The sequence below is a fragment of the Pygocentrus nattereri genome, chromosome 26 (assembly GCF_015220715.1).
Source record: "Pygocentrus nattereri isolate fPygNat1 chromosome 26, fPygNat1.pri, whole genome shotgun sequence".
Classification (NCBI taxonomy): domain Eukaryota; kingdom Metazoa; phylum Chordata; class Actinopteri; order Characiformes; family Serrasalmidae; genus Pygocentrus; species Pygocentrus nattereri.
Genome location: NC_051236.1, coordinates 5,533,329 through 5,556,039, shown reverse-complemented (window position 1 = coordinate 5,556,039; position 22,711 = coordinate 5,533,329). Strand labels below are relative to the sequence as shown.

Sequence of the window (22,711 nt, the reverse complement as noted above, 5' to 3'; positions counted from 1 at the left end):
AGGGGGCTGGACTAAAAAACAAAACAAAGAACACACTGGCTAAACCAAAACACAACACATAGAAAGGACAAGGAGGGGCCAATCATGACAGCTGGAGAATAAGAAGCGACTTCAGCTTCGTAAAACAGCCGAATGATGAAAGACGTTTTACAATAAGCCGCTCTACTTCTGAGGAAAAGTTTCCTGCCGGAGATGTGAGAAACACGGCTATAGCTGAGCTAAAGCTTATTTATATTGTTTAGCTTATACTAGAACATCAGCACACACTGAGACATACTGGACATTAAATGTTGTGGTTGCCAAGGTGGCTTGATTTTAGTTGAAAGGGCAAAATGTCTCTTCTTAACATTTGGGTTGTGACTCCTGATCTAACCTGGCGTTTAAGGCGGAGCCGGTCGGATTTCTCTCTCATCCAGCTGTGTTGTTGTTGTTATGTGCCGTCACAGACTGTCCAGGCGCTGCACTTACCCACTTCCAAGTTCCACCCTTTGCGTTCCGTCAACATTATGTTATAAATTGAACGTTTAGAAAATCGATTTTTGACAGTAAATCGATTCAGAATCGTTCACGTCCGCATCACGATGCATTTAAGAATCGATTCACCCCACCACCCCTATCTACCAGTATGAGTGCATTACCTGAGAAATTTTACAATTATTATAATGAATCTGACAATAAAACACTTTGCCTTTTGATGTACTCATCACATAAACACCTTACAAGCTTTTACTTTACCAAGAAAGCAGAAAGTTTGGCCACTATTAGTTCAAATAGGAACAGAACAGAAACATGCCTGAGCTCCTAGGTGTTTAAATGATACACATCACTGATCCTGATTTTTCTTGGTTTCCATGGAAATTCCATCATCTTTGTAAAATCCATGGCACTCAAGTTCCAGCGAACACACACCTTCACCTTTTAAAGGAGATGAGAGTGGAGCCGACACTGATTGAAAGACTGAATGGGATGCTGAGTTACTGCTGATCAGATGTATGAGGAGTCTAGGCCAATAAAGAGGCTTTGATAGTGGAGATCAATAGTGGCTGTTGCCATAGTGCCTGAAGTTTAGACAGCGCTATAAGCCTACATAGGCTCTACTCTAGTGATCGCTTCACAGCAGTAGAGCTTACAGCGTATTACAGCTACAGTATGTGTCCAAAAGTGTTCAGACAGCCCTTCTAATGAGTAAGTTCAGCGACAAGCCTAGTTCCAAAAAAATGTGGGTCTGTATTTGAAATGCTAATTAAAACAGAAAGCAGTGATTAGCAATACAAAAAACACCATATTTGACATTTAACTTTATGAATTTCATTGTTTTTTTTGTTTGTAAATAGCTTTTTATAGGTTTATTTATTTGACATTCATGCACTGAAATGCTTGTGGTGAGATAATCACTACAGAAAGTAAACAAGTAAAAATAGAAATACAAAGAAAATACTGAAGCTGAAATATATTAAATATACACAAAATATACACAGAATATAGAGACAGGAGGGACCTATGTAAAAAACTCTATATTTCCAATAGCATTCACTCACCCATCCAAATCATTGAATTCAGGTGTTCCAATCACTTCCATGGCCACAGGTGTATAAAGCCGAGCTCCTAGGCCTGCAGACTGCTTCTACAGACATTAGTGAAAGAATGGGTCGCTCTCAGGAGCTCAGTGAATTCCAGCGTGGTACCGTGATCGGACGCCACCTGTGGAACAAGTCCAGTCGTGAAATTTCCTCACTACTAAATATTCCACAGTCAACTGTCAGTGGGATTATAACAAAGTGGAAGTGATTGGGAACGACAGCAACTCAGCCACGAAATGGTCGGCCACGTATAATGACAGAGCGGGGTCAGTGGATGCTGAGGGGCATAGTGCACAGAGGTCACCAACTTTCTGCAGAGTCAATCACTACAGACCTCCAAACTTCATGTGGCCTTCAGATCAGCTCAAGAACAGCGTAGAGAGCTTCATGGAATGGGTTTCCATGGCTGAGCAGCTGCATCCAAGCCTTACATCACCAAGCGCAATGCAAAGCGTGGAATGCAGTGGAGTAAAGCGCCGTCACTGGACTCTAGAGAAGTGGAGACGTGTTCTCTGGAGTGACCAATCACACTTCTCCATCTGGAAATCCGATGGATGAGCCTGGGTTTGGTGGTTGCCAGGAGACGGTACTTGTCTGACTGCATTGTGCTGAGTGTAAAGTTTGGTGGAGGGGAGATCATGGTGTGGGGTTGTTTTTCAGGACTTGGGCTCGGCCCCTTAGTTCCAGTGAGAGGAACTCTTAAAGCTTCAGCACCAAGAGATTTTGGACAATTTCATGCTCCCAATTTTGTGGGAACAGTTTGGGGACGGCCCCTTCCTGTTCCAACATGACTGCCCACCAGTGCACAAAGCAGGTCCATAAAGACACGGATGAGCCAGTTTAGTGTGGAAGAACTTGACTGGCCTGCCCATAGATCAGATTCCTGACCTCAACCCGATAGAACACCTTTGGGATGAATTAGAGTGGAGACTGTGAGCCAGACCTTCTCGTCCAACATCAGTGTCTGACCTCACAAATGCACTTCTGGAAGAATGGTCAAAAATTCCCATAAACACACTCCTAACCCTTGTGGAAAGCCTTCCCAGAAGAGCTGAAGTTGTTATAGCTGCAAAGGGTGAGCCGACATCATATTAAACCCTATGGATTAAGAATGGGATGTCACTCAAGTTCAAACCAAGGATGATCTGTGAAGAATATTTACATTTTAAAGTGGCTTAAGTGACTCAGTGTTATTGTTTATAGCAGAGATGATATGATACAGTAATAATCATAATGCTGACAGAGTGCCTGAGTGAAGTGGTAGTTGGACCCACGGCTTCACAGCTTGTTCGGAAGCCGGACAGCCTGTGGGTAGAAGCTGTTCATTAGCTGGGTTGTTCTGGCCTGGATGCTGCGGAATCTCCTGCCTGATGGCAGGATGGTGAACAGGCCGTGTGCTGGGTGACTCTGTCTGACCAGATGTTCTAGCCTTCCTGAGGCAAGTGGGGCTGGCAGACGTCCTGTAAGGCTGGTAGTTTGTTGCCTATGATGGCTTCTGCCGTCCTCACCACTCCTTTAAGGTCCTTGAGGTCACAGGCGGTGCAGCCGCTGTGCCAGACAGTGATGCAGCCCGTGAAGATGCTCTCTGTGGTGCACCTGTAGACATTGTTGAGGATCTGAGAAGGCAGACTAAAACTTCCTTAGTCTGCGCAGAAAGAAGAGAAGAGATGCTGACAGGCAGATCTCACAAGTGTTGGTGTGGAGGGACCAGGTGAGGTCATCAGTGAGGTGTACGCCGAGGAACTTCACACTGCTAACTCTCTCCACTGCGGCTCCAGTGATGAATAGGGGAGAATGACCACCCCTCTGCAGCTTCCTGTAGTCCATGATCATCTCCTTCGTTTTGCTGATGTTGAGACCGAGATTGTTGTCATGGCTCCACTCTGACAGAGTGCTGACCTCATCTCTGTAGGCTGTTTCATCTCCATCAGTGATGAGGCCTAGGATGGTAGTGTCATTAGCAAACTTGAAGATAATATAGATGATGACAAATATATGAAAGATGATAAATATACTCTCTGTCCTGATTCATCTAATTCCAAAAAAGTTGGGACAGAAGCGTGTTTACCACTGTGTTACGTCACCTTTCCTTTTAATGGCACGTAATACTCATTTGGGAACTAAAGACCCAAATTGGTCCAGTTTCAAAATTTTTTGCTTTTCTTCTGTTATACAACTCTTTAGCTGTGCAACCGTACGGGGCCTTTGTTGTTCTATTTTGAGCCTAATAAGACACATTTTCAGTATGAGACAGTTCTACACTGCAGGCAGGTGAGTCTAGTACCCACACTCTCATTACACAGCCATGCTGTAACGCATGCAGAATGTTTCTTGTTGTTGTCATGGTGAAATTATCATGGATGTTCATGAAAAAGACGTCATCTAGAAGGCAGCATATGTTGTTCCAAAATGTGTTCAGGGTTGATGGTGTGGTGCTTTTCACAGATGTGCACAAACACATGCCATAACAGAACACTGGATTTTGAACTTTATGCTGGTAACAGTCTGGATCCTCTTCTTCTTCTTTGGCCTGGAAATAACGACATCCATTATTTCCATAAACAATCTGATAGTTTGACTCATCAGACCTCAATACACATTTCCACTGAGCATCGGCCCATTTCAGATGAGTTCAAGCCCAGAGAAGTCAGCAGTGTTGCTGGACATTGTTGGTATGTGACTGCCACTGTGCAGAGGAAAACTTTAACCTGTATTTGTGGATGCAGTGATAGACAGTGTTTATTGGCCACAGCGTGTCAAAGCATTTCTGAGCCCATGTGATGACATTCCTCACATAAACATGCTGGTATTTAATGCAGAGACATCTGAAGGGTCAAAGGGCCATGGACAATCAGTTGTAGCATTTACCCTTTTCCATTATGCACAGAGATTTCTCCAGATTTCCTCACTTTTTGATGATATTCTGCACTGAAGAGGGCGAAAAACCTGAAATCCTCATGACCCCTGACTTAGGAATGTTTTGTGATGAGTGATGAGCCTTGACCCATCCTCGCTCATAAAGGACACAACCTTTCCTGGATGCTTCTTTTATATCCGAACATGATTACATCTCCTGTATTAGATGTGTTTTTGGACACTGCACAACATTCCTGATGTTCAACTGCCTCAGTCACAACAGCTTTGGATTGTGCTGTAGGCATTTCATATTTAGAAAATGTATGTAAAATTTTAAAAAACATAAAACCTGTCTTTGTCCTGTTTGTGTTCTGAAGCTGAATTTCTTTGATTTTGTAGGTCAATGAGGTTTGGTGTGAAACGCACCGTTCTAGATAAACTTAATGAGTCAGAACCGTTCACAGTGGTGGTGATAGGAACCAGACGTCCACCTCTAAAAGCTCCTCACAGAAAGTTCCTACGTGATAGTTATGAACACTCTGCCTGAAGTCTGAGACGCTGTTTTCTGAAAGTTTTGGCCTAGAACACTTTTTGTAGCCTAATTTTAGTTTTGCATTTTTTCCAGATTTTCCATCATCGACATTCCATATAAACTCAGAAGACTCGTGTGGATTCTCTGGTGGTCCTGGATGGTAAATAAAATGTCTATATCTGTGTTGTAGTCATGGCGACCTCTGGTTCCCATCACCACCACACCAAACCAGTCTGAATCTGTCTGTCCACACCTCACACAGAAATTTGGAAAAATTGGTGGAATTCCCCTTTAGGCGCTTGTGATATAAGAGTGGTTGGCACTACCTTAAATTTGCAATGCACGTCGCCTCAGACCACTCTGAATGAGTGACTTGTACAGAAATTTTGGTGGAGTTCCCCTTTAAAGTGTTAGTGCGAGTGCAGGTGGATACAGTGCGAAGAAACGAAACGGTTGCATTGGCTCTTTAAGCTGGAATAGACTGCGCATGGCAGGTTCTCTCTCTCTCTCTCTCTCTCTCTCTCTCTCTCTCTCTCTCTCTCCCTCACACACACACCGCATCCCTCACGATGCTCTCTGCCCTTCCGTCAACACCTGAAGGTAAGCGCCACCTCTAACCAGCATCTTTCGACATTAATACATGCCTTTTCTCGTTATGATGCTACGACAGTCTCCAAAAGGCTGAATGAGCTCCGACCACGGAGCCACTGCCTTCAAACAGCCGCGGTACTCGGCGAGTAACCAGGCGATGACGGCCTTAATCTGGAGCGAGTGATGAAGACCAGACCTCCGTGTAGGAGCGGCGTTAATGGAGTGAGAGTGAACGCTGGCGGTCGCCTCGCTCGAATTCCCCGGTCCACCTTAAATGGTGCAGCAGGTCCATTCGGGCGCCTAAGCCGCTTGAACGTTGCTGCTGGACCGTTTAAGGTGGACCGGGGAATTCGAGCGAGGAGCTGGCGAAGAGGAAGCTGACTCCAGCTTTGTGAACAGGGCAGCGCGGACTGTGCATGCTGGAATTCTGGGAGGTGGTAAAAGGTGGGATTAGATCAGATCTGATCTGTGGGCGAATGGCAGTAATCAGATACACACAGTCTGTGGTCGCCGGGCTCTGACTGTGGTGGGTGGGTTTGGTCTGTTATTGTTATGAACGCTCGGAAAACGCCTTCCAAACAAACGCCTCGAGGCTTCGAGTGATTCTGATGTAGCTGAGGGTCACATGGTGTTAATGCATTGCTTTTCTGTTTGTTTTGTGCATCATTGGTGCCAGAAATTTACATACATACATATATGTGTGTGTGTACACATGTGCACATACACACATGTATACACACACACGCACACACTATATCTCAAAGTATTCCCTCACCCATCCTAATCATTGAATTTAGGTGTTCCAGTCACTTCCATGGGCACAGGTGTATAAAGCCGAGCCCCTAGGCCTGCAGACTGCTTCTACAGACATTAGTGAAAGAATGGGTCGCTTTCAGGAGCTCAGTGAATTCCAGAATTCTATAGGGTTTAATATGATGTCGGCTCACCCTTTGCAGCTATAACAGCTTCAACTCTTCCGGGAAGGCTTTACACAAGGGTTAGGAGTGTGTTCATGGGAATTTTTGACCGTTCTTCCAGAAGCGCATTTGTGAGGTCGGACACTGATGTTGGACGAGAAGGCCTGGCTCACAGTCTCCACTCTAATTCATCCCAAAGGTGTTCTATCACGTTGAGGTCAGGACTCTGTGCAGGCCAGTCAAGTTCTTCCACACCAAACTGGCTCATCCATGTCTTTATATACCTGCTTTGTGCACTGGTGCTCAGTCATGTTGGAACAGGAAGGGACAACCACAAACTGTTCCCACAAAGTTGGGAGCATGAAATTATCCAAAATCTCTTGGTGCTGAAGCTTTAAGAGTTCCTTTCACTGGAACTAAGGGGCCAAGCCCAACTCCTGAAAAACACCCCCACACCATGATCCCCCCTCCACCAAACTTTACACTCGGCACAGTGCAGTCAGACAAGTACCGTCTCCTGGCAACCACCAAACCCAGACTCGTCCATCGGATTGCCAGATGGAGAAGCGTGATTGGTCACTCCAGAGAACACGTCTCCACTGCTCTAGAGTCCAGTGGCGGCGCTTTACACCACTGCATTCCACGCTTTGCATTGCGCTTGGTGATGTAAGGCTTGGATGCAGCTGCTCGGCCATGGAAACCCATTCCATGAAGCTCTCTATGCTGTTCTTGAGCTGATCTGAAGGCCACATGAAGTTTGGAGGTCTGTAGTGATTGACTCTGTAGAAAGTTGGTGACCTCTGTGCACTATGCCCCTCAGCATCCGCTGACCCCACTCTGTCATTTAACGTGGCCGACCACTTCGTGGCTGAGTTGCTGTCGTTCCCAATCGCTTCCACTTTGTTATAATCCCACTGACAGTTGACTGTGGAATATTTAGTAGTGAGGAAATTTCACGACTGGACTTGCTGCACAGGTGGCGTCCGATCACGGTACCACGCTGGAACTCACTGAGCTCCTGAGAGTGACCCATTCTTTCACTAATGTCTGTAGAAGCAGTCTGCAGGCCTAGGGGCTCGGCTTTATACACCTGTTGCCATGGAAGTGACTGGAACACCTGAATTCAATGATTTGGATGGGTGAGTGAAAACGTTTGGAAATGTAGTGTATTTTGAATTTGTATTAACCGTTATTTTGTTATTTAGTTTAATCCACTCAAAGGAGCTAAATGGAGACAAGCCAAGCATTAAAAAAAATAACAAACAAGATCTAGAGGTGATGGTGGAAGAAACAATCAAGAGGAAAAAATTCTCCTTAAAAAATATGATAATTGTGGAGGGAAAGTAGAAGACAAGGATGGGCAGGAGCAGCAGAGGTAGCGTCCAAGTATGGTAATTGATTTGGATGCTGACCTTGTCAAATCTCACACACTAAGACAGAGTGAGGCTGTTTCAAGGTTAAGAAAACATTTAGGGACAATGTTTTCAAGAAAGACACTTTTTCTTAAAATGATTCTTGTATATAGAGTTTTTATAACTTTTTAGATTTATTGGCCACGTATGTTGGCACACACCAGGAGTTTGGTTCCGGCAGTCGGTGTCTGGTAATGAGATAATTAAGTTTGTGACCATTAGCAAGGTGTGTGGATGAGATAAGTTATGAGAATGAGATAATCATAGAAGGATGGACAAGATTAGAAATGAGCAGATCAGAGGGACAGTGAAGGTGGAGCAGTTTGGAGATAAAGCCAGAGAGGCCAGGTTGAGATGGTTTGGACATGTGTTGAGGAGGAATAGTGGATATATTGGGCAAAGAATGTTGGAGATGGAGCTGCCGGGTAGAAGGAGAAGAGGTAGACCTCAGAGAAGGTTTATGGATGTAGTGAAGGTGGACATGGAGATGGTTGGTGTGAAAGTAGAGGAGGCAATGGATAGGGCAAGATGGAGGCAGATGATCCGCTGTGGCGACCCCTGAAGGGAGCAGCCGAAAGAAGAAGAAGAAGAAGAATGAGATAATCATAGTTCAACAACATAACTGTCTCAATCTCATAATTTAATTCCCACACCTTACTATTTTGTGGCCATGACTTAGTAAGGTGTGAAGTCATAGCTTAGTAAGACACAGGGAAGAGATAAGTCATGGCTATGACAAGATAATTAAGATACAGTATGATGGTTAAAAAAGGAAAATAATGTTTTCAAGAATACAAATTTTTCTCACATCAGGTGTTTGGTTCTGCAAGTAGTGCCTGGTGAATATATACAATATACAGACAATCTGCATATAATTTACAGACAATACACAACACAGGACTCGTATTGTAGAGAGTGAGGCCAGGAGAGAGCAGAGCTGAGGGAGAGAGAGAGCCAAGCTGAGGGGGAGAGAGCAGAGCTGAGGGAGAGAGAGAGCCGAGCTGAGGGGGAGAGAGAGCCGAGCTGAGGGGGAGAGAGAGCCGAGCTGAGGGGGAGAGAGAGCCGAGCTGAGGGGGAGAGAGAGCCGAGCTGAGGGGGAGAGAGAGCCGAGCTGAGGGAGAGAGAGCCGAGCTGGGGGAGAGAGCAAGCCGAGCTGAGGGGGAGAGAGAGCCGAGCTGGGGGAGAGAGAGCCGAGCTGGGGGAGAGAGAGCCGAGCTGGGGGAGAGAGAGCCGAGCTGGGGGAGAGAGAGAGCCGAGCTGAGGGGGAGAGAGAGCCGAGCTGAGGGGGAGAGAGAGCCGAGCTGAGGGGGAGAGAGAGCCGAGCTGAGGGGGAGAGAGAGCCGAGCTGAGGGGGAGAGAGAGCCGAGCTGAGGGGGAGAGAGAGCCGAGCTGAGGGAGAGAGAGAGCCGAGCTGAGGGGGAGAGCGAGCCGAGCTGAGGGGGAGAGAGAGCCGAGCTGAGGGAGAGAGAGCGAGCCAAGCTGAGGGGGAGAGAGAGCCGAGCTGAGGGAGAGAGAGCCGAGCTGAAGGGGAGAGCGAGCCGAGCTGAGGGAGAGAGAGAGCCGAGCTGGAGGGAGAGTGATGTGACCAACAACAGCTGGAGAATAAATCACCATGACTTGTGCGGAAGCTGTGTCTCTTGTAAATGCGGTGAACGCTACACTGTGCTTTTTATTTCAGGAGGGTTTTTTTGTCGCTGCGGCATGAGCGCGCAGGCCGAGTGTGGATGGAGCGTGTGAACGCCGTGGAGCTCCGCGAGCTGGGCAGGGCCGGCAGCGTGCGACATGGCTGCCACCCCGCGGGTGTCGTCAACGCGACCTTCGAGGAGGAGGAGGAGGAAGGAGAGGCGCTGCCGCAGCCCCCGTTCCATCGTCATCGGGAAGTACCGTCACTGCGCTCCCCCGAGGGCGAACACGAGCCCGAGCCCGAGTACAGCAGCCAGTCCGTGGACTACGGCTTCGTGTGCGCGCTCGTGTTCCTCGTCAGCGGCATCCTGCTGGTGGTGGTCGCCTACACCATCCCCAGGGAGGCGCGTGTGAACCCAGAGCAGGTGAGCGCGCGTCAGATGGAGAAGCTGGAGATGTACTACGCCCGCCTCGGCTCCCACCTCGACAAGTGCATCATCGCCGGGCTCGGTCTGCTCACGCTCGGCGGGATGCTCCTCTCCGTTCTGCTGATGGCGTCCATATGCAAGGGAGAGCTGTACCGGCGCAGGACTTTCGCCGGAACAGGGAGACCCATGAAATCGTACGGATCCATAAACATGAGGATGAGGCAGTTGGCGGAAGGAGACGGGAGGGACACGCTCGTGGAATGTGAGCCTGGCGGTGAGGCACCGCAGACCGGACCACAAACCCAGTAGCACAGCTGTTTTTTTTTTGGGCATCCAGTGCCGGATCCTTGACATGGAGTACAGTCTAGTCTACGGAGACCTGCTGGCGATCCCTTCCTAATGAAAACAAAACATTACTGGCAACAGGAATGACTAAATTATCTCATTCTCACTCCTTGCTAAGTTGTGGCTACAACTCAACCATTACAGTTATCTCATTCTCACACTTTACTATGTTGTTGTTACATCATGGCCAACTTAATAAGATATGGGAATGAGATAATTAAGTGTGGTTTTGGAAGGAGATGTTTATTTTATCATGGTTCCATTTATTATCCTGTTCCCATACCTTACTAAGTCTTGGCCTCATTCCCACACCTTACTATTTTGTGGCCATGACTTCGTAAGGTGTGAGGTAAGTCATAGCCTTGACTTAGCATGGCATAGGAAAGAGATAAGTCATGGCTATGACAAGATAATTAAGATATTTAGTAAGGCATGAGAATGAGATAATAAGGATACAACTGAGGAAGGAATGGAAGTGAGATAATTAAATTGAGATAGCGTGGACATAATAGTCATTCTCAGGACTTAGCTATTTTGTTTCCACCCCTTACTATGTTGTGGCCACACATTATTTTTATTAAGATGGGATGTCGCCATCAGAGCTCCATACTAGTCCATCAATGTGTTCGGAATGGTTCACTGGTTCGCTCAGCCACCAGTCTTGGAAAATTTGCTCCGTTCCCGAAATGTTCCCCTTGTTATCTGGACTGATATTCACTACATAGCGTTTGCTGTTAGTGAACCGATTGGAGAGTATCCTCGGAATGACGGAAGGATTCATCGTTGAGAATTCGAACGAGAGGAGACAACACGTTTCCAAATGCAGCTCATGTTTATCCCTGCGCCGTGTTCGGAATGGTTCGCTAGTTTACTCACTCACTGTGCCCTTTCTAGGAAAATGACCATTGCGTTTGAATGGCTAACTCGTTCACTATTCACTATTTGCTATAGTGACCACTGGTCATGGAATGGCAGAGACATGGCGTATAAAGCGGTTTCACTGATATGGAGCTATTCCAAATGCAGTTCATTCAGGCAATGATTTTAAACCCTGCATTTAAAGATGCCTTGTTTTGCTGTCCTAGCAACCGGCATCCAATCACAGAGGCAAAGCTTTACTGTTAGAGAGCGAAACATATCAGAAACGTGGTTTACAGAAATGGACAGAAATATCCGTAAAAGGTGATAAATCTGGCTGTAGCTGTTTCGTATTCATGCCTGCAGGTACCCAGACATGGATTCAGCCCGTTAAACAGTGGACAGTCACAATTATATAGGCTGGACTGATGCCAATTTTAGGCCCAGCCTACATATGACAAGTGACAGGTGTGAGAGACATGACCATGTAGGGATAGACAAAAGTAGGCAAAACAGAATGTTCTAGGTACAATCACATCACATGCATGGCACAACACACACAATACTGAACATAATAACACACAACACAGCACTGAACTCATTACACGGCAGTACATTCCCTCAGACTACACTGCAGGTGTATCTCAACTGTAAAGTAATATATTCAAGCATTTTCTTGGGTGACCTAATGTAAAAATGATCCTAGGAAGCTGAAACAGTGAGATTATGAAGTGGTGGGAGTGAGATAAGTCATAGTCACAACTTAGCAAGGTGTGGAAACAAGATAAGTCGTGAATTCCCACACTTCAGGCTGTGGGGCGAGCGCGCGCCCTCACTGATCATTTTCTAGGCTTGCAGTGCAAATCAAACCTGCAGACAACAAACATTTGTAAATTCAGGATGGTGCCAACCACCATTACCACTCAAAGGGGAATTCCACCAATTTTGAAACATTTTTGCATAATAGAACAGAGATTCAGAGCGGGTTTGGTGTGAGGTGGTTCAGATGTCTACGGTGGTGGTGATAGGACTCAGGGGTCGCCATGACTACAAAACAGATATAGACATTTTATTTACCATCCAGAAATACCAGAGAACCACCTACACAAACCTGTATGAACTTAATGTTTCTAAAAAATATGCTTTAGTCCAAAACCTTCTCTGAAACGGTGTCTCAGACATCACGTAGCATGTTCATAACTTTTTAATGTAGGAACTTTCTGTGAGGAGCTTTTAGAGGTGGACGTCTGGTTCCTACCACCACCACTGTGAACAGTTCTGAACCGCTCTGAACGACTTTCTTAACCGTTTAATTGTACAAAGAGTACAGAAATGTTGGAAAATGTCCACTTTAAACACTCCAGTTATGGTTATGTTCCTTAGAGAGATCCCTTCACATTGCTTTATCGCCTACATTTGAAATTCGAGTGTATGTAAGTGAATGTACAGAGCACTCTGCGTGACTATGAACCATACAGGGGTCATGTTTGGCGTTGAGAATTTGACCACTGCGATGAAACGACTGATACACTGTACAGCGCCCTGTTTCTTTAATAGAGAGCGATTCCGAACACAGCCTTGGCCTGCAGGGCCAGCGATGAAGGCGGATGGAAAAGCGTCTAGGTTTAGCATCAGTAGTGTTTTGAAATAAACACAGAAGATCTGATTTTAGTGGAGAAGGAAGAAAATAAAACCGACTAAAACAAGTGTTGTTGGGAAGCACAATGGTCAACCTCGTTCTCGATAAAGCCGTAGTGTAACTTAACATGCTGCAAAAAAACGCCGTTAGCTTCTTTATAAAACTTGAAATGGGCGTCTCTTTAATCTAAAACCGTATGTGAAAAATATATATGTACAAAAAAAAATATCGTCGTCCAAGGATAGCCGACAACATGCCTTAAAACGTCGATGTATGTCGTGAACACACTGGAATTGAACTCGCTTATTTGTAAACTGTGAGGTTTAGTTAGTTTCTTGGAAGCCTTTAACTTGTACAGTACTGCGTATGAATATAGACTATTGCAAATACTGCTTTATACGTTGTCCTATCCTGATACACAGCTTTTTATAGGTAAACAAAAAAGAAACACTGGTGCAGTCAAAAGAAATAATAACTTGAAATCATTATATTATATTGTACAGTACTTCTGTGGTAATCTACACTAGAAGATACTCCACTCCCAGTTATACTACTTATACTTCATAGAGAAAAATATATCCAGCCTTTTTTGGCCTTTTGACGGAGGGACATTCAAAGTGGAGACACCAACAGAAGATATTCTATAGAGAATATTCATCACCAGCTTTGAGGCAGTTTTCTTTAGCACATGCCTTTATAAACAGAGGACTTTTACTGGCGTTCAGAGGAAAACACCTGCTTCAAATTCTAGTCCTTATTTTAGGATGCACTGGTTCAGAACCACATTTGGATCATTTTCAGTCTAAATGGAAAAGTATAAGCAGTAGATATGCAGGTCAGTGCGAAAGTTTGTGCGCCCCTGGTCAAACTCCGTGATGCTGTTGATGCACACCTCTCTAGGTGTGAATAAGTCAAATATCCTCTACTAAGAACACAGTTCTGCACATTTTAATGCACAGTTACCGGTTACCTGCTGAATTTAACTTGGTGGGAAAATGTTAAAACACACAATGCAGCCTGTGTAAATGTTCTGGCAAAACATTAACATTAAAAAACATGAAACTTGGAAAATTGTGACTAGAATTAGCAAAAAATTGTCATATTTAAGTTTATTCCCTGTAGAAGAAGATGTGTCAACCTATACAAAATATGGGTTTACAAAATATGGGTTTGGACCAGGAGTGCTTAAACGTTTGTATAACGCTGTATACTATAATGAAGATATATAGATATATATAATGTGGGCTGGCCTGGTCAGCATTTTACAGGCTTTGAATACTCGATGGTATTTTTGAATGAATGCTCATACTCAAAATCACCCTTAAAAACCATAATATTATATATTATAATTGACCAATTTTAAGCATGTATGTTACTGCAGTTCAAAATATATCCAGTAGGTGGGAACCGTATATTAATAGCATAAACTAACTGAAATCAGGCCTGTAGCTGACCAAACGGTACTCGATTCATCAGAGCTGTTGTGTGTCCATGATATACCAGCCCTTTATTGCTGGTTTTGCTGGTTTTCTTATCATCTGATCATTTAAAGCGCCTCCGCCAGGGATATTAATGCTTTGACTGATAGACTCATTAGTCTAACCACTTTAACTGGCAAGTATAAAATCAAGGACGCAAACCACCAAAATAAGTTATTTTACTAAGAGAGTAGTCCTGAAATCTGATTGGCTGAGTCACATTTGGAGCTTTTGTAAAAATGTTCCTTGAATGATAAACTCGCCTGTTTAATCTGTTGTTTATTAAAAATAAATTAAAAGTTTTTAGTATCAGTCAACAATTATTTATTGGTCTGTAAATCAGCTAATAATTTAAATCCCTCACTCCAGCATGTGATTTCTTGATTTATTTCCAAGCCGGCAGGTCGTTCTCCAGCTCCTTACACTAAATTCCCAAACTGTCGTCACCACTGAGCACCATTCGCCAGACGTGTCTGATCTTCAGAGTCAGACCAAATCAGACTGAGCCATAAAACTGAGCCAATATCAGGTTCAGCTCAGTTTGGTCAGTTTCTCCAGATCAGTATTAATGTTGTTTTGTTCCAGCCGGTCTGTAAAGCTTCTTACAGCCCGTTTAGTTTGGTGAATGGTGTTGGGTTCATTTCCGGCTGATTCCAGGTTGTTCAGCTGTTCTTCTGTCACAGCTGCCGACTGAAAAGCTGCTCAGTGGTGACGACAGTTTGGGAGTTTAGTGTCGTCTCGTCTTCAGAGTCGGACCAAATCGGCTGTCGGTCAGATGTGGTAACAGACCTTAACAGTGTCCGTTTTCTGTTTGTGGCAAAGTAAAAATGTTCAAATGGCTTGAGCGACTCCTACAGCTGTCAGAGTCGTTGCTCAGCAACGGCGTCTCAGCGGAGTGATCGTGTTTGTGATGTTATGGTGAAATAACAGCACGATTAGAACGCTTCTCAACCAATCAGCTCGCGTGGCCGCAACTGTTGTATAATAGTAGCTTTGTCTTTAGTAACATAATGAAATACTCGAGTATTCAAATGACCTGGGCCAGCCCGAGGAGAGACTGTACTGGAACCTGAGCTATTGGAAATTGGTTTGGTCACTTTAAAAGGATGTTTGTGTTCACAGCACAGAGCTGTATGAGTAAGAGTCAGGGTTGGAAATGGCACAATCGACACTGGAAGAAACTAGCGGAGAGTCGCTGATGTCCAGTATCTTTGAAGGAGGATAGGAATTGTATTCAAGCTGGGACTTTGTTTAAGAACACAACTGTGGTTTGAGAAGCACATGGAAAAAAACAAACAAAGCATTACACTATGTGTCCAGAAGTATCCAGACAGCCCTTCTAACGAGTATAATCTCCATGCCCAATGTCAAGCATGGGCTGGGGGGTATTAAGCCCCCCAGCTTTGGGCTGTGGAGTAGTGGAACTGTGGAGTGTTCTATGGAGTGATGGAGCTCCATCCAATACCTTTGGGATGAGTGATCCAGAACTGACCATCCATCAGAATATGGATCCTGACCTCAGTAACACTCAATCAAACCCTCACAGCAATGTTCAAACATCTAGAAGCCTTTCCAGAAGAGTAGAGGCTATTACTGCAGCACAAACTCACTATTAATAGCCTTCATTTCAGAAGAAACGCTGCTGTCTACAAACTTTTGGACATTATAGTGTATGCTCTGCGTACGATTCAGACGTTGAACATCAGCTCTGTTGAATATGTATCACTTTTCTGTAAAAAAAAAATAAGCAAAAAAAAAAAAACAGTATATTGCACCAATTCTAAACTTTAGGTGCTAGAGAGATCTAGGTCAGAAGCTAAAACAGAATGCTTATTAAAATACTTAATATAATAAGAAGAATAATTTAATTGTATGATATGTGAAGGGAAATATCACCGATTTCCAGATTTTAAATGTCTCATGACTGTATGTTTGGTTAGTTTGAAGCTCAAGTTCAAATAATGTTGCGTCTTCTCTCGCTGGAAATGAGAAACTGAGCTATTTGTGGTCACGTGACATTAGAGGCGGGCGATATGGCAAAAATGTAACACTTCAAGAAATTTTGACGATACACGATGTCACGATACCACGATGTCTGATCAGTTGGAACTTGTGTGTCACTGTGCTGACACATTTTAAAAAATGCCTTCAACACCTGTGAGTAACAGTAACTTTCATTCAGTATTTTGCACTAAATCCAGTGAAATGGGACTAATTTTGCCCTCTTTGTAATGAACTAGGCAGTTGGTTTACATGCAAAGATTTTGGCTGATCTGATTGAATAAATTCTGATTATAGATGAGGACTGAGGTGTTTATATCACACTCTACTGCTGAAAATCTCAGTTTACGTGCTCACAAAATGTACACACATGGAGAGAACCACTTAGTGTAGACGTTACCATGACAACAAGCAAGCTTTTATCTTTGTAATACGCCGATTTGAGAAACTTTAAACGTTTTTAATTTGTCTGTTTGTCGTTCAGTTGCTCGTCTGAGCCGCTCGTTATCGCAAGATTTAGTTGTCCGTCCAGCTGACTCTGTTTGTATATACATGTGTGTGTGTATATGTATATGTGTGTATATATATATATATATATATATATATATATATATATATATATATATATATATATATATATATATACACACACACACACATATACATGCATGCATACATACATACACACACATTTTATTTATAGGGCACTTTTCATACATAAAGCAGCTCAAAGTGCTTTACAATTGAAGAGTGAAATTAAGTAATACACAATAAAATCAGAAACAATAATAGAAAACGTACAAATAAAATAGCCAAAAAATAAACTGAGATGAAACGATAGGTAAATAAAATAAATTGCAACAGCATTTTAATTAATAACTGGGTAAAAAAAGATAAGATTTTAAAATGATTATTAAAAATATGAACTGAAAATGAAAGCAGAAAAGGTGCAAAATGAGGAAAACCGAAATGACATAAATATGTAAATTATTAGCATCCGAACAAAGAATCCAAGAAGAACACAGAAAGACCTTCGAAGCAGCTCCACAAAGAAAAGCAAGGCAGGAACAAAGCCGTCCTGGTCGTCACGGTCAAGTTATCGTAATTTCCACGGCTTGAAATGATATTTCCTTTCAGAATTGATGGCGCTTGACAGCCTGACATGGTTTATTTGCTTGAGGAGGCTCAAACGAGCGCTTAATCGCTTCAGGGAGCAAAGCGGTGTGATACCGTCTGATCACGTGACCCTGAGAGAGCCTCTCATTTCCAGCTGGAGAGGAGACGGCATGCGTCCTCTGGACCTACAGTGCAGTAATGCCATATTTAAAATCTGTTGCCCATTAATACGAGCGCATAGCAATACACCATTTTAAAGGATATTTACTTTATCAGCAAAATTACGACCTCCGTAAATCCTCCACAAGCTCATATTTTGTACGTGGATTGTTTTAGGTCAGCACTAGAAATATAAATATTGTGTGAATGTACAGATTATTAATGTCGAACTTTATATTTGGTGGAGTCACATTTATAAAAGCTGATATTTAACCCCAGTATAATATAGTCATGATAGATTACTATCCTTGGAGATAATTATCTAATTCTAATATCCAGACCGAAGCTTGAGCACATCTGTCTCTTTTTAACTCATCGCTGCTGTCGGAACGAAACCTCGTATCTCCAAAACGGCGACTTTACAGGAGAAGGAAAAACCTGCTTTACTTTTAATGCAAGTCAATAGAACCAGACGTACTTCTGAGCCATTCTGGGCCGTTTCTTTTGGCCCATTCGTCATGAAAATTTGACACAATATAAAGGACAAAAGGTTTTTTTCAAATTATGTAAAAAAACTGGAAAACGACAACAAAAGGAGATACGAGGTTTGGTTCCGACAGCAGCGACATGCTGCTTGAAATACTGGAGAGGCTGTATTGATAAAAGTGAATTGGTGTCTGTGTAATGATTAGATTCATCTCCGCCCCCTGCCACGATGTTATTTTATTGCTTCATTTATAAATAGGTGTGTATCTGTCATGTATGAGCTAGGAGATGGCTGTATCGATTGTAATGTGAAAGTGCAAGAGGAAAAAGCTACTGAATGTTCCTGTTACTCAGAGTTCTGTCTGCTGAATGTCGTCGTATGAGGAGAAACAGGCTGAAACGTGTCTATAATGCACCAATCCTAAGCACACTAGGTCCGTTTATCTTTTAATCTCGCTCTGTATGTGGACACCCTCCAGTCACTGCAGCCGTTCAGCACCATAAAAGACTAGAGTGGCACTGAATATACACTGAAACAGGGCTACTGCTCAAAGGAGCCTAATCTGTATTCGCTGCGGTCGTATTGTACGGTCAGTTACCACAGACAATACAGTACCAGTTCTCAGACAAGAACAGAAAACCCCTCATCTGATGACGCCCCGTACTAAAGACATAGGAAAATCATCATTTATGCAGTTTCTGATCAAAACAGCCCATAAATACACAATTTTCAGTCTTTTTTTTTTAGAGAAAATGGGCCTCCTAACAACCACCTGGAAGAGCTGGTCGACCCAAAACTGCCCACATCAGATAAACAGCCCTGAAAGCTTTGATCTCTGAGAGAGAGGAGAAGATCAAGCTGCTTCAGATCTGAGAACATCCACAGGTGTTTCTGTCCATCCTTCCACTGTGAGAAGACCACTCAGTGCTATGGGTCTGAAAGGATGTGTAGCTGATCAAGAAGAACCACACAGAGAAAAGGAGACGGACACATCAAACAAAGAAGCTGAACAATGGACTGACCACCTCAGAGTCCAGACCTCAGCACCACTGAATGGGTTTGATCAGTTCAGGAAATCATCAACCAGCTTCTCAGACTGAGCTTTGGAGGCGTGTCTGCAGGTTCTTTGAGGAGCTGAAAGTGAAGCTCCTGAGAAGAACGGAGGTTAAACACTGAAAAGATGATATTATATTTAGTTGTCAGGGCTTTTGAGTCATTTCCGGCTTTTATTATTGACACTGAAAAATGAACTTGTACTAAATGGCGGTTTTGACTGGAAGTGAAGTAAATGAAGGGGGTCTCAGACTTTTGCACAGCGCTGTGTGATCGAAGACGGTGGGCTGTTGCTTTTGATTGGCTTCATTTATACATTTACACAGTCACATAGAACCTTTTCCAAAATGGTTCTTTATAGCACACAAATATTTCTTCTATTGTTACAGGTTACACTTTTAAAAAGATGGTCCTTCAAGACCTCTAAATCCGAGACCATGGCTCTCAGGCGGAAAAGGGTGGAGAGCCCTCTCTGGGTCGGGGATAGGCTCTTGCCTCAAGTGGAGGAGTTCAAGTATCTCGGGGTCTTGTTCACGAGTGATGGTACAAGGGAGCGGGAGATTGACAGGCTGATTGGTGCTGGGTCAGCAGTGATGCGGGCTCTTTACCGGTCTGTTGTGGTAAAGAAAGAGCTGAGCCATAAGGCAAGGCTCTCGATTTACCGGTCGATCTACGTTCCCACCCTCACCTATGGTCATGAGCTTTGGGTAATGACCGAAAGAATAAGATCACGAATACAAGCGGCCGAAATGAGTTTCCTCCGCAGGGTGTCTGGACTCTCCCTTAGAGATAGGGTGAGAAGTTCAGTCATCCGGGAGGGACTCGGAGTAGAGCCGCTGCTTCTTCACGTCGAGAGGAGCCAGCTGAGGTGGTTTGGGCATCTGGTTAGGATGCCTCCTGGACACCTCCCTCGGGAGGTGTCACAGGCGAGTCCACCTGGGAAGAGACCCCGGGGAAGACCCAGGACACGCTGGCGCGACTATATCGCCCAGCTGGCCTGGGAGCGCCTCGGAATCCCCCTTGGAGAGCTGGTGGAAGTGGCTGGGGAAAGGGAGGTCTGGGCTTCATTGCTTAGGATGCTGCCCCCACGACCCGAACCCCGGAGAAGCGGAAGATAATGGATGGATGGATGGATGGTTCTTCAAGGGTTCTTTAGTAAAGAATGGCTCTACACAGAAGCATGAACAGTCAAGGAACCCTTTGCATGATAAATTGTTCTTTGTGGCGTGGAAATGTCCTTCAGTTTGATGGAGAATGTGCTGTAGATGTAGAACCTTCTTGAAAATGGTTCTATATAACACCAAAAACTGTTCTTCTATTGTTACGGTGTCAAGCTTGTCACAACAGAAGAACCCTTTTCAAAAAGGTTTTATATATAGAACTGTCTATAGTACATTCATGTACATTTTCCATCAATCTGAAGAACCCTTTCATGTTTAAAGAACCCTTTAATCATGCAAAGGGTTCCTTGAGTGTTCATGCCTTTTAGAGAACCATTTTCTTTACTAAAGAACCCTTGAAGAACCTTTTTTTAAGAGTGTAGACTTTGTAACAATAGCAGAACCCTGTTTGGTGCTATGGAGAACCATGTACAACACATTCTTCGGCAATCTGAAGAACCTTTTTGCCATGCATAGAACCCTTTAAGCATGAAATGATTCTATATAGAATTCATGGTTTTAAATAGAACCATTACCTTCACCATTACTAAAGAACCCTTGAAGAACCGTCTTTTTAGGAGGGTATAGTGCAAAAGTGACCATGTTTTCTGTTCTTTCACCAAGTCCAGGGAAATGTGCTGTACTGTACCGTCGTGGCCAGATGCTGGAATATTGCTGTGAACTGCGAGGTTCTGGTCATGATCTATGACTGTTTATCTTCTGAAGGTCAGAGCCAGTGGTGATGGATTAGGGCTTGAAGATGAGCCTGACTGGGTGCCCTTATGTATTTGAGTACTTCCACCAAAAATGGAAAACTTACTAGACATGGCCTGTTAGATTTTACCAAAAATGTTCATGTTGACTGGTCATTGGTCATCACTGGCTTTCACGTGTGGTTAGCTGCTTTACTGTTTTTGGTTGACGTGTTGCCTGTGGTTCTCTTGATTATCAGTATGAAGTACACTCTTAAAAAGGTGGTTCTCTAAAGAACAGTTTTGTAAAATAAATGGTTCTTTGCAAGGTGACATTGTTTAAACATGTATATGTATGTCCCTGTTGTCGGAAGAAAACCTCGTATCTCCAAAACTTTACAGGAGAAGGAAAATCCTACTTTACTTTTAATGGAAGTCAATGGAACCAGAATTTTTTCCAATTCGATTTTGATTTAATTTTGTGTTTATTACATCATTCAACATAATAGGTACAATGTTACATTTTTCAGGAGTTATTTTCTCAGAGAAAATGTGGCTCCTAACAACCACCTGGAAGAGCTGGTCGACCCCAAAACTGCCCCCATCAGATAAACAGCTTTGATCTCTGAGAGAGAGGAGAACATCAAGCTGCTTCAGATCTGAGAACATCCACAGGTGTTTCTGTCCATCCTTCCACTGTGAGAAGACCACTCAGCACTGTGGGTCTGAAAGGATGCGTAGCTGATCGAGAAGAACCTCACTGAGAAAAGGAGACAGACACACCAAACAAAGAAGCTGAACGATGGACTGACCACCCCAGAGTCCAGAGTCCAAAGCCTCGCATTGTAACAGTAGCAGAGCCCTTTCTGACAATTTTCCAAAAGGTTCTATATACAAGAAGAAGCATTTCACCATGCAAAGAACCACTTTGTGCATGAAATGGTTCTATATAGAGCTCATGGTTCTATAGAGCTCCATTCCTTTACTAAAACCCTTGAAGAACCATCTTTTTAAGAGTGCAGAGAACCCAGAGTAGATGAGCAAATCCAAAATAATGCTTTAGCTTGTTTGTAGTGGTTCTAGTGAAAGTGCTTAGCTCGAAACCCCCCCCCCCCCACCCCCCCCGTATCCAGCAGACATAACACTGAGCTCAATGTTGTCTATGTGTAAAGGTGAAAATGCCCTATTTTAGGTCAAATGCACAAAAAAGAAACTGTTCAAAGGGGCAAAGCAGTAAAATTATTCCTAATCTATAATTTCATGCTGCTAATTTTTGCTATATCGTCAGTCAATCTGGAAGCAGTTGCATTTTTGCTGGACAGAGAAACAGTAAAAATGACATCCCTGCAGTCCTGCAGAGACTCGATGGTGTACACAGAACCTGCAAGTGCCACAGACTGTTACTTCATTTCTTTGTCACTATTGCTTTGTTTCACGCCGAGTGCAGTCGTGCAGCGCTGCCTTCAGAAAGGTGGCGCAGGAGAGCGCTGGGGCTGGAGCTGCATGTGCAATTTGTGGGTTGTCGTGAACGTTCGGCGTCTGTGAACTGTACGTTTGGGGAAAATGTAACGGCTTGTTTTTATAATCCTTTGGGTGGAATAAATCTTTTGTTGCTGTTGTTGTTTTTAATGGGACTCTGACTCTTTTGTAAATGACATTGCTAGTTATCAGAAAAGAGTTGGTTTGGTAAGAAACTCTGGTCTCCGGGAAGCAACAAGGTAGTATGGAGGGCCGTTCACCTCAGGTAGGGGAAAAAACAAGAAAATCATTTTTTTCTTCTCAAA

At 43.8% G+C, this 22,711-nt stretch overlaps 1 protein-coding gene across 1 annotated transcript; it reads left to right on the top strand.

The window, feature by feature from the left end:
- The first annotated feature begins 5,926 nt into the window (after nt 1-5,926).
- On the top strand, nt 5,927-14,778 carry tmem74b (transmembrane protein 74B). Its single transcript, XM_037535116.1, has 2 exons — nt 5,927-6,003; nt 9,567-14,778. Exon 2 carries the CDS (start codon nt 9,613-9,615, stop codon nt 10,246-10,248), a length of 636 nt encoding a protein of 211 aa, XP_037391013.1. The 5' UTR covers nt 5,927-6,003; nt 9,567-9,612; the 3' UTR covers nt 10,249-14,778.
- Nucleotides 14,779-22,711: the final 7,933 nt, after the last annotated feature.

Coding starts and splice junctions, on each gene's coding strand:
- tmem74b (XM_037535116.1), top strand. CDS start 9,613: ATGGAGCGTGTGAACGCCGTGGAGCTCCGCGAGCTGGGCAGGGCCGGC.